Below are 13870 nucleotides of genomic sequence, written 5' to 3'. Positions count from 1 at the left end.
AAAAAAAAACGTTTTGGTACCAGTGCCAAGCGGTTAGGAGAGAGAGGGTTTCTACTCTGCTTTTTTTAGTCAGAAAACCCAATGGTTCCTTCAGAACCATCATAAATATCAAATTTAATAAATTCTTACTGCTAAAAAAAATTCAGGATGGAAACTATAAAGTCAGTAATAAATCTGTTTACAGGGTGCTTCATGGTTGTACTGGACTTAAAAGACGCTTACTTTCATGTTCCTATTTGTCAAGAACATCAACAATATTTAAGGGTAGCACTGGAGATAAAAGGAGTCATCAATCACATGCAGTTCCAGGCCCTTTCCTTTCGGGCTATCAATGGCGTCTAGAGAATTTACCAAGATAGTGGCAGAGATGTCTGCTCACATTCGAGAGAAAGACATACTATTTATTCCATACCTGGACGATTTTCTGGTTGTAGCAGAGGCCAAGGATGCCTGCAGCAGAGCGGTTCAGGAAGTGATCCAGATCCTGGAGGACTTGGGATGGATATTGAACAAGATAAAATTGAAGCCGAACCCTCTGCAGTGCCAGCAATTCCTAGGTCTGATCCTAGATTCCAGAAAGCAGATATGTTTGTTGCCAGAGGACAAAATCTTGAACATAGGGAAAAAGATACGGACTTTGATCAATCATCCAAAAATTTCCTTGCGAAAAGGTATGTCGATCCTGGGAAGCCTAACTTCGTGTATTCCAGTGGTCATGTGGGCCCAGTTTCACTCAAGAGATCTTCAGTGGGAAATATTAACAGCTTGGCAAAAAGAGAGGCAACCCTTAGAATTAAAGATAGAGGTTTCAGCCCAGACCTTACTCAAACTGGAGTGGTGGTTAAATATAGACAATGGATAAGGAACAACTTAGTATGCCTAACGACCGACGCAAGCCCTTGGGGCTGGGGCGGCCACTTTCAAGATCTATCTTTTCAGGGGCTATGGAAAGGAAGCCTGAAGTTGGCATCCTCCAATATGAAACAGTTGATGGCGGTAAAGTTTGCGATTCTAAAAGTACTTCCATTAATTATAGGCAGGGACTTGAGGATAATGTCAGACAACAGAACTGTGGTATCCTATATAAACAAACGGGGGTACCAGAAGACAAAGTCTGATGTCAATGCTCAGCTCAATTATTAAGATAGTGGAACAGTACTGCAAGTCAATCTCAGCAGTCCACATAAAGGAAAAGGAGAATTTCCAGGCAGATTTTTGGAAGCGTCATATAATTTCCCAGGGGGAATGGAGTCTGGATCCAAAAAGTTTTGGACAGATAGTAGACAGCTGGGGTTTTCCATGCATAGATCTCTTTGCTTCAGTCCAGAACAGGAAGGTAGAAAAAAAATTCTCCCTGTCCCCGGAGGGATCCCCGTGTCTGTGGTCTAGATGCTTTTCTCCACAGGTGGAATTTTCCACTAGCTTGTGCCTTTCCTCCCTTTCCATTGATTCCTCGAGTTCTGAAAAAGATAAGGGAAGATCAGGCGAGGATAATCTTAATAGCTCCATTTTGGCCCAAGAGGCCATGGTTCACTTGGCTGAGAAAACTGTCGGTGACGGATCCATGGGTTCTCCCTGCAACCCGGGGCCTTCTTTCTCAGGGGCCAGTGTTTCACCCTCAGGTAGACAGCCTTCACCTGACGGCATGGAACTTGAAAGGCAGCTTTTAGCTAAAAGATGGTGTTTTTTTTTATGAATTGATAAATACCCTGTTGAAAAGTAGGAAAAAAGTCTCTATATATACTATAACTTGAAAAAATTCTTGTCCTTTGCAGGGTTACAATTTAGAGACCTTCCAGGTCCGGCTCCAGGTAATAAAATTCTAGAATTTCTTCAGAAGGGATTGGAGATAGGATTATCCCCCAATTCCTTAAAGGTACAGGTTTCACACTCTAGGCCCTCTTTAATGAACAGATTGCAACAAATGCTTGGGTCATACGTTTCTTTAAATCTGTCTCCAAATCAGCTCTGACTGTGTCCCCAAGGGTAGCCTCTTGTAACTTAAATATACAGTCAGGTCCATAAATATTGGGACATCAACACAATTGTAAATTTTTTGGCTCTATACACCACCACAATGGATTTGAAATGAAACAAACACGATGTGCTTTACCTGCAGACTGTCAGCTTTAATTTGAGGGCATTTACATCCAAATCAGGTGAACGGTGCAGGAATTACAATAGTTTGCATATGTGCCTCCCACTTGTTAAGGGAGCAAAAGTAATGGGACAATTGTCTTCTCAGCTGTTCCATGGCCAGGTGTGTGTTATTCCCTCATTATCCCAATTACAATGAGCAGATAAAAGGTCCAGAGGTCATTTCCAGTCTGCGATTTGTATTTGGAATCTCTTCCTGTCAACTCTCAAAATGAGATCCAAAGAGCTGTCACTGTCAGTGAAGCAAGCCATCATTAGGCTGAAAAAACACAACAAACCCATCAGAGAGATAGCAAAAACATTAGGTGCGGCCAAAACAACTGTTTGGAGCATTCTTAATAAGAAGGAACGCACCGGTGAGCTCAGCAACAGCAAAATTCCTGGAAGACCACGGAAATCAACTGTGGTGGATGACCGAAGAGTTCTTTCCTTGGTGAGGAAAACACCCTTCACAACAGTTGGCCAGATCAAGAACACTCTCCGGGAGGTAGGTGTATGTGTGTCAAAGTCAACAATCAAGAGAAGACTTCACCAGAGTGAATACAGAGGGTTCACCACAAGATGGAAACCATTGGTGAGCCTCAAAAACAGGAAGGCCTGATTAGAGTTTGCCAAACAACATCTAAAAAAACCTTCACAGTTCTGGAACAACATCCTATGGACAGATGAGACCAAGATCAACTTGTACCAGAGTGATGGGAAGAGAAGAGTATGGAGAAGGAAAGGAACTGCTCATGGTCCTAAGCATACCACCTCATCAGTGAAGCATGGTGGTGGTAGTGTCATGGCGTGGACATGTATGGCTGCCAATGGAACAGCTTCTCTTGTATTTATTGATGATGTGACTGCAGACAAAAGCAGCAGGAGGAATTCTGAAGTGTTTCGGGCAATATTATCTGCTCCTATTCAGCCAAATTCTTCAGAACTCATTGGACGGTGCTTCACAGTGCAGATGGACAATGACCCAAAGCATACTGCAAAAGCAACCAAAGAGTTTTTTAAGCGAAAGAAGTGGAATGTTCTGTAATGGCCAAGTCAAATACTTTTGCAAGGCACTTTTGTATGTGAAATGACCGCAAACTATATAAATATCTGGGGGTAATTCATACCAATGACTGATCAGCTGCAGTGAAGCTTCATCGGTGATCTCTCCCACTGGGCTGTGGTGCTACAAGCATGAGTAGTGACTGATCTCCTGGGTCTTCTCCTGGTTCATAAGGGCCCCCGTCTTGTTACATAGATTAATATCTCCTGAGCAAAACAAAATATTCTACAACCACTGGAGACCATGGAAGGTCCTCTGCAAACATCTATACTGGACTGCTGCACTATCTCCACAGCGAGGGGCACGAGGAAAGCGAACATTCACTGGAAGCTCTATGCCCCCCACTCTGACTCTAGAGATGGTCACTCTCTTCCACATCTTCATACTGCGGAAACTTCTTGTTAGCTCTCTGTGTTAAATTAGCTTTCCACCACGAAGGGTAGGTCCAGCCTGCCAGAGGAGAGGACACACTGGTATTCATGCACCAATTACTGGGCTTAAAGGGAAATCCAGTACACAAGGTGGAGAACAGTCCTTTTCCCCCAGTGAAGCTTTCCATCACATTATACACTGCTCATTTCCCTGGTTACGACCACCCTGTAATCCAGCAGAGGTGGTCGTGCTTGCACGCTATAGGAAAAAGCACAGGCTTCTCTGGCTAGAACTGTGGGCGCTCACATAGACTGGTGCTTTTTCCTATACTGTCCAAGCACGATCACCGCTGCTGTATTACAGGGCGGTCATAACCATTGAAACGAGCAGTGTATAATGTGATGGAAAAATGAATCAAGCCAGCAAAGAAGGCAATATGGAGACTAACAATACACTAGGAAGGGCTGTATTCCACCAGCAGATTATCTGACAGACTTTCTGTCCAATCATTGGCCAATTACACACAGATCTTTTGTGTGATTGGACAGATATTAGTCAGATAATCTGTGGTGTAATACAGCCCGTAATGCCTTGTATTCACTTTGTCTATGTGATAAATGCCATTTACTAAAGTGAGAGAACCCCTGTAACTGTTCTCAGTAATTGTGACCACAGTGTTAGCTTACTGCCCATAGAGGATCTGGAACTTGATGAAGATCTTCCCCAAGGAATGTGCAGGCAGTAATGGGGGTAGGGGCAGTCAATGATGGCTTCACCCCATCTCAAAGCATTGAGAATATTTGCACCTGAGAAGTTGATGGGGCAAGCATCAGACACTAGCAATCTGGAAGCCAGGTCTCGAGTATTGTGAATTTTTAACCTGGTTGGTTGGGTTTCAGGGTTGTTACTCGTTCTTCCTAAATCTTTAGTGCACTAGAACTCTGTGGGTACAGAGGGGACTTGGCGCCAACTTCACCATAGAAGATGTACACATGCGTCTTCCCATCGATTTATCTCTTTGCAGACTCCTAGCTCACCTTCCTGAGACACTTTAAGCCACTACTTTGCTTGGTCAGTCAATTGGTTGCAAATGCTTTCTCTCTTAAAATCTGACCACTTCTTCTCTCTGTCCAAACACCCAGTCTCTTTGACATACCAACCCTCCTAAACATTTTCTCAAAATCCTTGATGGGCCACCCACAACTCCTGGAGACCTGGTCTCCAGCTGCCCCTGGGACCATGGCTTTGTCCATTACCTATAGTGACACCTTTTCCAGCTAAGTCCCTGACTAACCAACTGCATCCCCACCTCAGTTACTGGAGTTATCGAGTACCCAGTCTCTGTTTTTATAGCCTAGCTCTCTAGCTGGGTGACTGTCCTTTCCTCATGTTTCTCAATATCCAGAATACCAGGAAAACAGCAAACAGAACCCATTAAAGACCAGCGCAGACCCCTCTGTACAGTAGCCCACTTCCTGAGTGAAAAACAAATAGCGTAATTTCCCCAGTAACACACACAGACAAAAGGGTTCATTGACAGTCTTACCCCCAAATCTGCACAGGGATAAGCAATCATGGAAATAGCATAAGACTCAAACCACTTTGAGAAGTGAGTTTCCATTTGTAGGTGCCCCCGATCACCAGCAGTAGATCTGAGTAATCGATGCCTCACGGGCTTACAATACTACAACCTTCTTTCGTCTGGTGTTCGGCAGAGATACAGAGTTTACCGAGACAAGAAACTTGACACAAAGAGTTACATATGGGTCCAAGCTCAATATCTTCTCTGTCCAAACAACTCGTGACCTGTTTATTTTATGAAAACCTGCAGAAAGTATCCAGTCTTCATTCTACACATCATAGTGCAGCAGAAGTTTGGCATTCCTCATAAAAACCTCAGTTAATTTACCATGCACCTAATTTAGCTACATATGAATATTTTTGTGATGTGTCAATACTTTAATTGCGTGAATAAGCCAGAGGTCAGCCCCTTATATGCCCCTTATAATATGCTTATCTGCTACCTATTAGCCCCCTCTACTAGAGACTGGCATATTCTGGACTAATCTACTCTTGCAGGAGATGTATGAGACACGGTAAGTTTTCCTGGTACATCAGGGACCCTCTTTCTATCACAGTTGTAAGCTCTTGTGAGCCAGTTCCTCGCTCCGCTCCTCACTGTTCTTATGTCTCCACAGATGGATTCAGGAGGAGAAATCACCAAGAGAGATGTCCCCGTCCTCTGTATTCCCAGGACTGTCCAGAAGAGAAGCTCCGAGAGAACCATCAGGTAGATGGAGATGAAGTCTCCCCAGAATCTGTCCAGAAAGGGATTGAACCAAAGACCATTTTAAATTTTTTTTATTTTTTTTTAGGCTGAAAATCTGATGGATATTAAGGTTGTGGTTATTGATGAATCGGAAGAGGAGAAAAATTTATGGGGCGATCAACAGTGTAAGGAGGAGAGCTGTCATGGGTCACCTGGATACTACTCCCATCATCTCATCATCACATGTAATCAATCTATTCTGTCCCTGTTTGTTTCCTACAGATGGACTCATAGAAGGAAATCCCCCCGAGAGATGTCTCCGTCCTCTGTATTCCCAGGACTGTCCAGAGGAGAAGCTCCCAGAGAACCATCAGGTAGATGGAGCTGAGCCCTATACACATCTATATAGGGGGGTCCTGCAGTCATAGAGGGGTCATAGATGGTGGGGGTCTCTTATGTGGATCTGTTAGATTTCCCACCTGTCTGCTGTATTGTCCTGAATTGTTACAGATGACAAATCAGGGAATAGATCTGACTATTGTTAAAGTGGAGGATGAAGAAGAGCGGATCATGGGCGATCCCCCGTGTAAGAGTGAGGTGGAGGAGGACATTCCAGGAGATGTGATCACAGGTATGGAATAATTAATAAAGGAAGTGGATTGGGAGGTTCCTTAAGGTGAGGCTCCACCTATGTGTATGTGAACTCCTGTAGGGAAGGCTGTCACCTACAAAAAACACAATTTCTACATTTTTAGGCAATGACCCCCAAAAAATCATTATAAAACCTGCATATACTTGGTATTCCCCGAATCACAACAAACCAGGTTATTATATTCATGTTAAATTATGTAAAAAAAAAAAAATCATCCCACAAAAAAACAAGGTCTATAAATTAATGTAGTGGGGGTGGGGTTGCTTTAGCTGCTAATATTTATGGATAAGTAGCAGCTAGAGATATGGGCCTGGTCTCGTTTGAAAGCTAGCAGTCCAAGCTTCCATAAAATACCAGAATCGCAGAATTAGCACAACATCAGCAGGAGATATCACAGTTAGAAATCAAGTCGGGAATAAACACGGTAAAATCTGCGTTTACTTTCCGCTGTATTCACTGCCGTCCCGATTTCTGGTATTGTTTGAAAGCTTGAAATGCCAGCAAAGCCCATATCTCTAGCTGCTACCAGTCCAGAGATATGATCAGCTAAAGCAGTCCTCCCCCTGCTGCAGGAGCACTCTGGCACAACTGTTAGGAGGTTAAGACCAAAATACTTTGTAATATATCTTATTACAGAAGTATGTCTTTCTTCCCCATAACAATCACTTCTTCCTGACCCTGGCATTCACCCTCAGTTCACGATAAGTATGAGTGGTCAACGAATTGTTCTCACAATTGCCAAACAAAAGAAGGTCTAGGAATGGAATGGTGGAGGCATCATGATGTAAAGTAAATTTTAGACCACATGTATTATCATTGAGGAAATCTCCCAGGAGAGGCACAGCCGCCACACCACCCGACCAAACAAACAGCAGGTCGTCGATATAGTGAACGTACCACTCCAAGGAGGCCCCCCAAGGGTTTGAATGTGAAAAAAAAGATGATGGTGCTCCCACCAAGCCATATAGATGTTGGCAAGAGAAGGGGAGAATCTTGCTCCCATGGAAACTCCTGTGAGTTGGAGAAAAAAGCAGTGATCAAACATAAAGAAATTATGTTGCAGCAGAAACATAACTACTTGACAAATGAAGTCCTGAAAAGCAGGGGAGAAATCTGCATAAATTCAGAGGAACCATTGCAATGAAACAATGGCTAGATCGTGAGGAATGACAGTATACAGTGAGGTGACGTCAGCCGTGATCCAGGCATAGTCCAGCTTCCAATGATAATCATGAAAGGCTTGGAGAACTGCCCTCGTATCTTTTAGGAAGCCAGGAATGCACTGGACCAACAAACTGTAAAATACTGTCTACCCAAGCTGATAATCTCTCTGAAAATCCAAAATCTGCATTTACTTTCACTTTCAGCTGTATTCACTGCCGTCCCGATTTCTGGTATTGTTTGAAAGCTTGAAATGCCAGCAAAGCCCATATCTCTAGCTGCTACCAGTCCAGAGATTTAATCAGCTAAAGCAGTCCTCCTCCTGCTGCGGGAGCACTCTGGCACAACTGTTAGGAGGTTAAGACCAAAATACTTTGTAATATATCTTATTACAGAAGTATGTCTTTCTTCCCCATAACAGTCACTTATTCCTCTCTTCCTGACCCTGGCATTCACCCTCAGTTCACAGTTAAGTTCTTTAACGAGAGATGAGACCTACTATTGTCTCCTTCTCTCTATTGGGAGAGAGGGGGGGCAGTTGCTGAAGGCAGAGAGAGAAATAGACACACCTACGCTGATGCTTACTTAAGGAACTTTAAGCCAGTGCCGGATTCACTGCTACAGTGCTCAGTACCTCTGCAATTTGTCCATCATGTTGCTTCTGAGGGTGTTCTACAGAGGTTTTGGGAGCAGATCTCATCTGTGTGCTGTGTATGGGAGACCTTATAGCAGCTAGTCTCCCCCCACTAGATCAGGGACAACTAAGTATTAGATATAGCCCTGCAGAGTGGAGAAATGTAGAATAGAAGTTCTATATTTGCCAGTACACACACAACAGGCTTTTGGCCTCATGTCAGCAGCAATATATACAATCTTGTGGTCCAAAATGCATGTTGGGTCTTTTCAAATGGACCTTGTGGAGTGGGAGAACAAACAGGGCTCCCTGAATCAGACCAATATGTTGCTTCTCTAGTGGATAGATCTCAAGCATCTCATAGTCCTCACTACCGATAATGGACTGGAAAATGGTCAGACAATGGAATGCTCAAGCTACAACTCTCACTCTTTTCAGCCAATTCCACGGGAGTGTTCAATCCTGAAGTGTTTTCTCAACTAGTGGCGAGATGGAGCTACCAGAGAGACCTTATGGTAATGATATTCAATGCCATAGTCAGGACATTTTGCTTAATCATTATGTCATACCATATGCCCTAGATCTGTGATGGCTAACCTTTGGCACTCCAGCTGTGGTAAAACTACTATTCCCAAGATGCCCCCTTGCTTGGCTGTTCTCAGAACTCGATAGAAATGAATGGAGCATGCTGGGAGTCGTAGTTTCACCACAGCTGGAGTGCCGGAGGTTAGCCATCAGTGCCCTAGATGCCTTCTCCATCACATGGAATTTCTGGTTGGCTTGTGTTTCCTACTATATTGCTGGACTAGAATGTCTTGATGAAGATCAGAGATGACCAGGTCTCTGTCATAACATTCAAGATGAACATTGTTTTCCTACTCTTAAGCATAAATTGGAGATCTTTTTGGATGCTCTTGCTCAGCCAGACCTGGTGTCCCAGAAGGCCTTGTCCGCCAAGGAGCCTCATCTGTCCTTCCATGAGGATAAGGTGGAGTTGCCTTTATTCAAGCAAAAATATAAATTCTACACCAATATTAACCAGGAGATAGTCCTGTTAGCCTTCAGCCAAACCTTCCTCAGAAATGAAAAGGTACTTGCAGACACTGGGCATGGAAGGGTGGCTGAAGATTTACCTGTTTCAGATAAAGGGCTTCCAGTGGACAGACCATCTATTTGTGAGAGCCCCTAAACTTACCATAGGTAGGTATCTAAAGCTGGTGTGACAAACATTTCTCCAATCACTGGCTGACTAAATCATGGTGAATTATGATCTCCTGTCCAGGGATTAAATGATACTGTGAGGAGGAACTTTGGTCCTATTTCTATTTGTGTTTCAGTTCATTAGAGTTTCTGGGATTCCTTGGGTGCACATCCCTTGTTGTGCCACATGATCTCCATAAGGATTAGGTCATTCCTCTGCCCTGGCCATTCCAGAAGACAAAGCTTCTTTTCTCTATTCTTCGTATGAGCACTTCATTGTGTGGTCAAGCTTGATACATCACTGAACGTCTCTTATCAGCTTGAAGTGATGAATGCTGCGCTCACATTCTCCTGTAAAATATTTTCATACACGTGAGAATTCATTATTTCCTCAATAAGCGCAAGGCGTCCAGGCTCTACAGCAGCACACCAGCCCAAACCATGATCTCCTCACCACCATGCCTCAGATGAGGTTTGGTCTTGGTGGGCAGTGCCATGTGTGTTTGTGCTAAACAGAACAGCCTGAAATGGATCCAACAAAGTACTGGAAGCCTTTATTACACCCACCCTCACTGTCCTCTCCATGACTCCGGCCTGAGATGTGCTGTGTCTCATGTCATTACCATGTTACATGTAGACTGCGGCCATTACACAGTACAGAGCTCACTGTCCTCTCCATGACTCCGGCCTGAGATGTGCCGTGTCTCATGTTATTACCATGTTACATGTAGACTGCGGCCATTACACAGTACAGAGCTCACTGTCCTCTCCATGACTCCGGCCTGAGATGTGCCGTGTCTCATGTTATTACCATGTTACATGTAGACTGCGGCCATTACACAGTACAGAGCTCACTGTCCTCTCCATGACTCCGGCCTGAGATGTGCTGTGTCTCATGTAATTACCATGTTACATGTAGACTGCGGCCATTACACTGTACAGAGCTCACTGTCCTCTCCATGACTCCGGCCTGACATGTGCCGTGTCTCATGTTATTACCATGTTACATGTAGACTGCGGCCATTACACAGTACAGAGCTCACTGTCCTCTCCATGACTCCGGCCTGAGATGTGCTGTGTCTCATGTAATTACCATGTTACATGTAGACTGCGGCCATTACACTGTACAGAGCTCACTGTCCTCTCCATGACTCCGGCCTGAGATGTGCCGTGTCTCATGTTATTACCATGTTACATGTAGACTGCGGCCATTACACAGTACAGAGCTCACTGTCCTCTCCATGACTCCGGCCTGAGATGTGCTGTGTCTCATGTAATTACCATGTTACATGTAGACTGCGGCCATTACACTGTACAGAGATCACTGTCCTCTCCATGACTCCGGCCTGAGATGTGCCGTGTCTCATGTCATTACCGTGTTACATGTAGACTGCGGCCATTACACAGTACAGAGCTCACTGTCCTCTCCATGACTCCGGCCTGAGATGTGCTGTGTCTCATGTCATTACCCTGTTACATGTAGACTGCGGCCATTACACAGTACAGAGCTCACTGTCCTCTCCATGACTCCGGCCTGAGATGTGCTGTGTCTCATGTAATTACCATGTTACATGTAGACTGCGGCCATTACACTGTACAGAGCTCACTGTCATGTTGGATTTTAGATTTCTAATATTTGTCAGGTTCAGGTTTATGTAATAATATATTAGTTATGTAATAATTAGCGTAGAACAGAATCCTGTAGTTATCAGTGATACATGTTGTGGAATAGAAAAGGTAACCAAATAATTTTTCCTGCAAGATCCCCTCCCTTCCGAGCTTTGGCTTAAAAACCAGCAAGGGTCTATGTGCAGTAGTATAAAATTGTCTATAATGGCTTAAATTAAACGCAAAATCTGTTTTAATAATTACAGGACATTCAAGGAGGAACTCAGGGGGAAACTTAATTTTCTCACTAAATTATAAACTAGAAGATGAAGATATCATGCAGAGCTCGTCAGAAGAAAACCTCATTACCTGTAATGTACACCCAGGCCTTCACAGTCCAGATCTATCATATAATCCTCTTAATGATGAGGAAACCTTTCCTGACCAATCACAGCTTATTACCACAATTACCGGGCAGAAAGGGGTTAGAAGGTATCAGTGTGGGGAATGTGGAAAACAGTTTCCATACAGCTCAGGTCTTTCCTTACACAGAAGAAGTCACACAGGGGAGAAGCCGTATTCATGTTCAGAATGTGGGAAATCCTTTACCCGTAAAACGGGTCTTGATAAACACAAGAGAATTCACACAGGAGAGAGGCCATATTCATGTTCAGAATGTGGGAAATGTTTTACAGACAAATCAAGTCTTGTTACACATGGGAGAACTCACACAAGGCAGAAGCCGTATTCATGCTCAGAATGTGGGAAAGGTTTTGCAGATAAATCACATCTTGTTATACATGAGAGAATTCACACAGGAGAGAGGCCATATTCATGTTTAGTATGTGGGAAACGTTTCACAAATAAATCACATCTTGTTATACATGAGAGAATTCACACAGGAGAGAAGCCGTATTCATGTTCAGAATGTGGAAAACGTTTTTCTGATAAATCTAGTCATTCTACACATCAGAGAATTCACACAGGAGAGAAGCCATACACATGTTCTGAATGTGGGAGATGTTTTATGCAGAAATCACATCTTGTTAGACATGAGAGAATTCACACAGGAGAAAAGCCATTTTCATGTTCAGAATGTGGGAAATGTTTTACAAATAAATTAAATCTGGTTATACATGAGAAAAGTCACAAAGGAGAGAAGATGTATTCATGTTCAGAATGTGGGAGATATTTTACAGACAAGTCAAGTCTTGTTAAACATCATAGAATTCACACAGGAGAGAGGCCGTATTCATGTTCAGAATGTGGAAAATGTTTTATCTCTAAAGCCAGTCTTAGGCATCATCTAAGAAGTCACCAAAGAGAGAAGCCATTTTGATGTCTCTATATGGAAAATGTTTTTCAAAGAAATCAAATTTTGAAATCCTCATAGAATTCACATAGAAGAAACCATATTTTTGTTCAGAATTTGGCGAAATGTTCTATACTTATTCACGGACATTAAACAGTTAATATGAAAGGTGTTTAGTGTGCGTGGAATTAACCTGGATCTGCTAGACACCCAAATCATATTTACCTTAGGTCAGCGGTGACCGGGACTTATGGAAGAAAAGTATTGTGGATACAAAGAAGAAGAGCCTTGTGACGCTTAATTCTCCCTGTGAACATTGCCTCTTTTTACTGTATTCTTGTGTCCACCCACACTGCAGGAGACTCCAGAGTGACCTTGTGAAAAAGGAAGGACACCCCATAGATTTTGTATAGTGTTTTTTTTTGTTTTTGTTTTTTTTTACATGAGGACATCTGAGTATTTGAACTTCATTAAAGCACTAGATAAAGATAAATGTGATGGAATCAAATTAAAAAAAAAAAATATTTGCAGTAACTGGTTAAACAAAAAATTTTAAAAAAATGTACAGATATGCAATTTCAGCCTGTGGCTCAAATACCTGATACCTGGTTTCAAACTAACGTGGCCGACAGGGCTGCAGTAAACGATTATTTAAGTAATTGCGTATTATATCAATTATTTTTTACGATTAATCGAGTAATCTAATAAGAAAAACCTTATAACGTATTGCTTTATAAAAATGTCCCCCTTTCCCAGTGCCTCCTATGCCATCCACCATGTCCCCCACTCCCCTAGTGCCATCAGATCAGCAGCCCCTCCATGCCATGTCCCCCAGTGCCCCCATGATGACACTGCCATCAGCCCCTCCATCCAGATTGCCATGATGTCCCCCTTCCCCAGTTCCTCCTACACCATCCACCATGTCCCCCAGTGCCATCAGATCAGCCCCTCCATGCCATGTCCCCCAGTGCCCCCATATTGGCACTGCCATCAGCCACTCTATCCAGATTGCCATGATGTCCGCCTTTCCCAGTGCTTCCATGCCATCCACCATGTCCCCCCGGTCCCCCAGATCAGCCCCTCCATGTGCCTAATCACAGGTGCCCCCATTAACCCCTCTCCCCCCCAATAACATTATACATGCCAAATCACAGGTGCCACTATCCCCCCCCCCCCCCTTCCGCTGCCTCTGCTAACTTTATACTTACCTTTCAGTGCAGAGTGCTCCGACACATGGAGTCTGCAGGAGACCCGTCTTCATCCCAGCATGCACTGGGCACCTGACGTCAAACACAGCCACGGAGCGGTGAGTGAGAAGCTTCATTTCACTCATGCTCCGTGGTCATGTGGATTTTTTTGCCTCGATTAAATCGGTGAATCGTTTCAGCCTTAGTGGCCGATAAGACTGATAAAAGTCACAAGTCCTTTTTGAGTCCAGAGGGGAAACAAACCAGGCTGGT

General features: G+C 43.6%; 1 protein-coding gene across 1 annotated transcript; it reads left to right on the top strand.

The window, feature by feature from the left end:
* The first annotated feature begins 6420 nt into the window (after nt 1-6420).
* On the top strand, nt 6421-13069 carry LOC120998380 (gastrula zinc finger protein XlCGF7.1-like). Its single transcript, XM_040429050.1, has 2 exons — nt 6421-6474; nt 11365-13069. Exon 2 carries the CDS (start codon nt 11436-11438, stop codon nt 12435-12437), a length of 1002 nt encoding a protein of 333 aa, XP_040284984.1. The 5' UTR covers nt 6421-6474; nt 11365-11435; the 3' UTR covers nt 12438-13069.
* The last annotated feature ends 801 nt before the right edge of the window (nt 13070-13870 follow it).

Source organism: Bufo bufo, chromosome 4, assembly GCF_905171765.1.
Source record: "Bufo bufo chromosome 4, aBufBuf1.1, whole genome shotgun sequence".
Taxonomy (NCBI): Eukaryota; Metazoa; Chordata; class Amphibia; order Anura; family Bufonidae; genus Bufo; species Bufo bufo.
The sequence above is the reverse complement of the archived record's forward strand: the minus strand, read 5'-3'. Positions and strand labels throughout refer to the sequence as shown.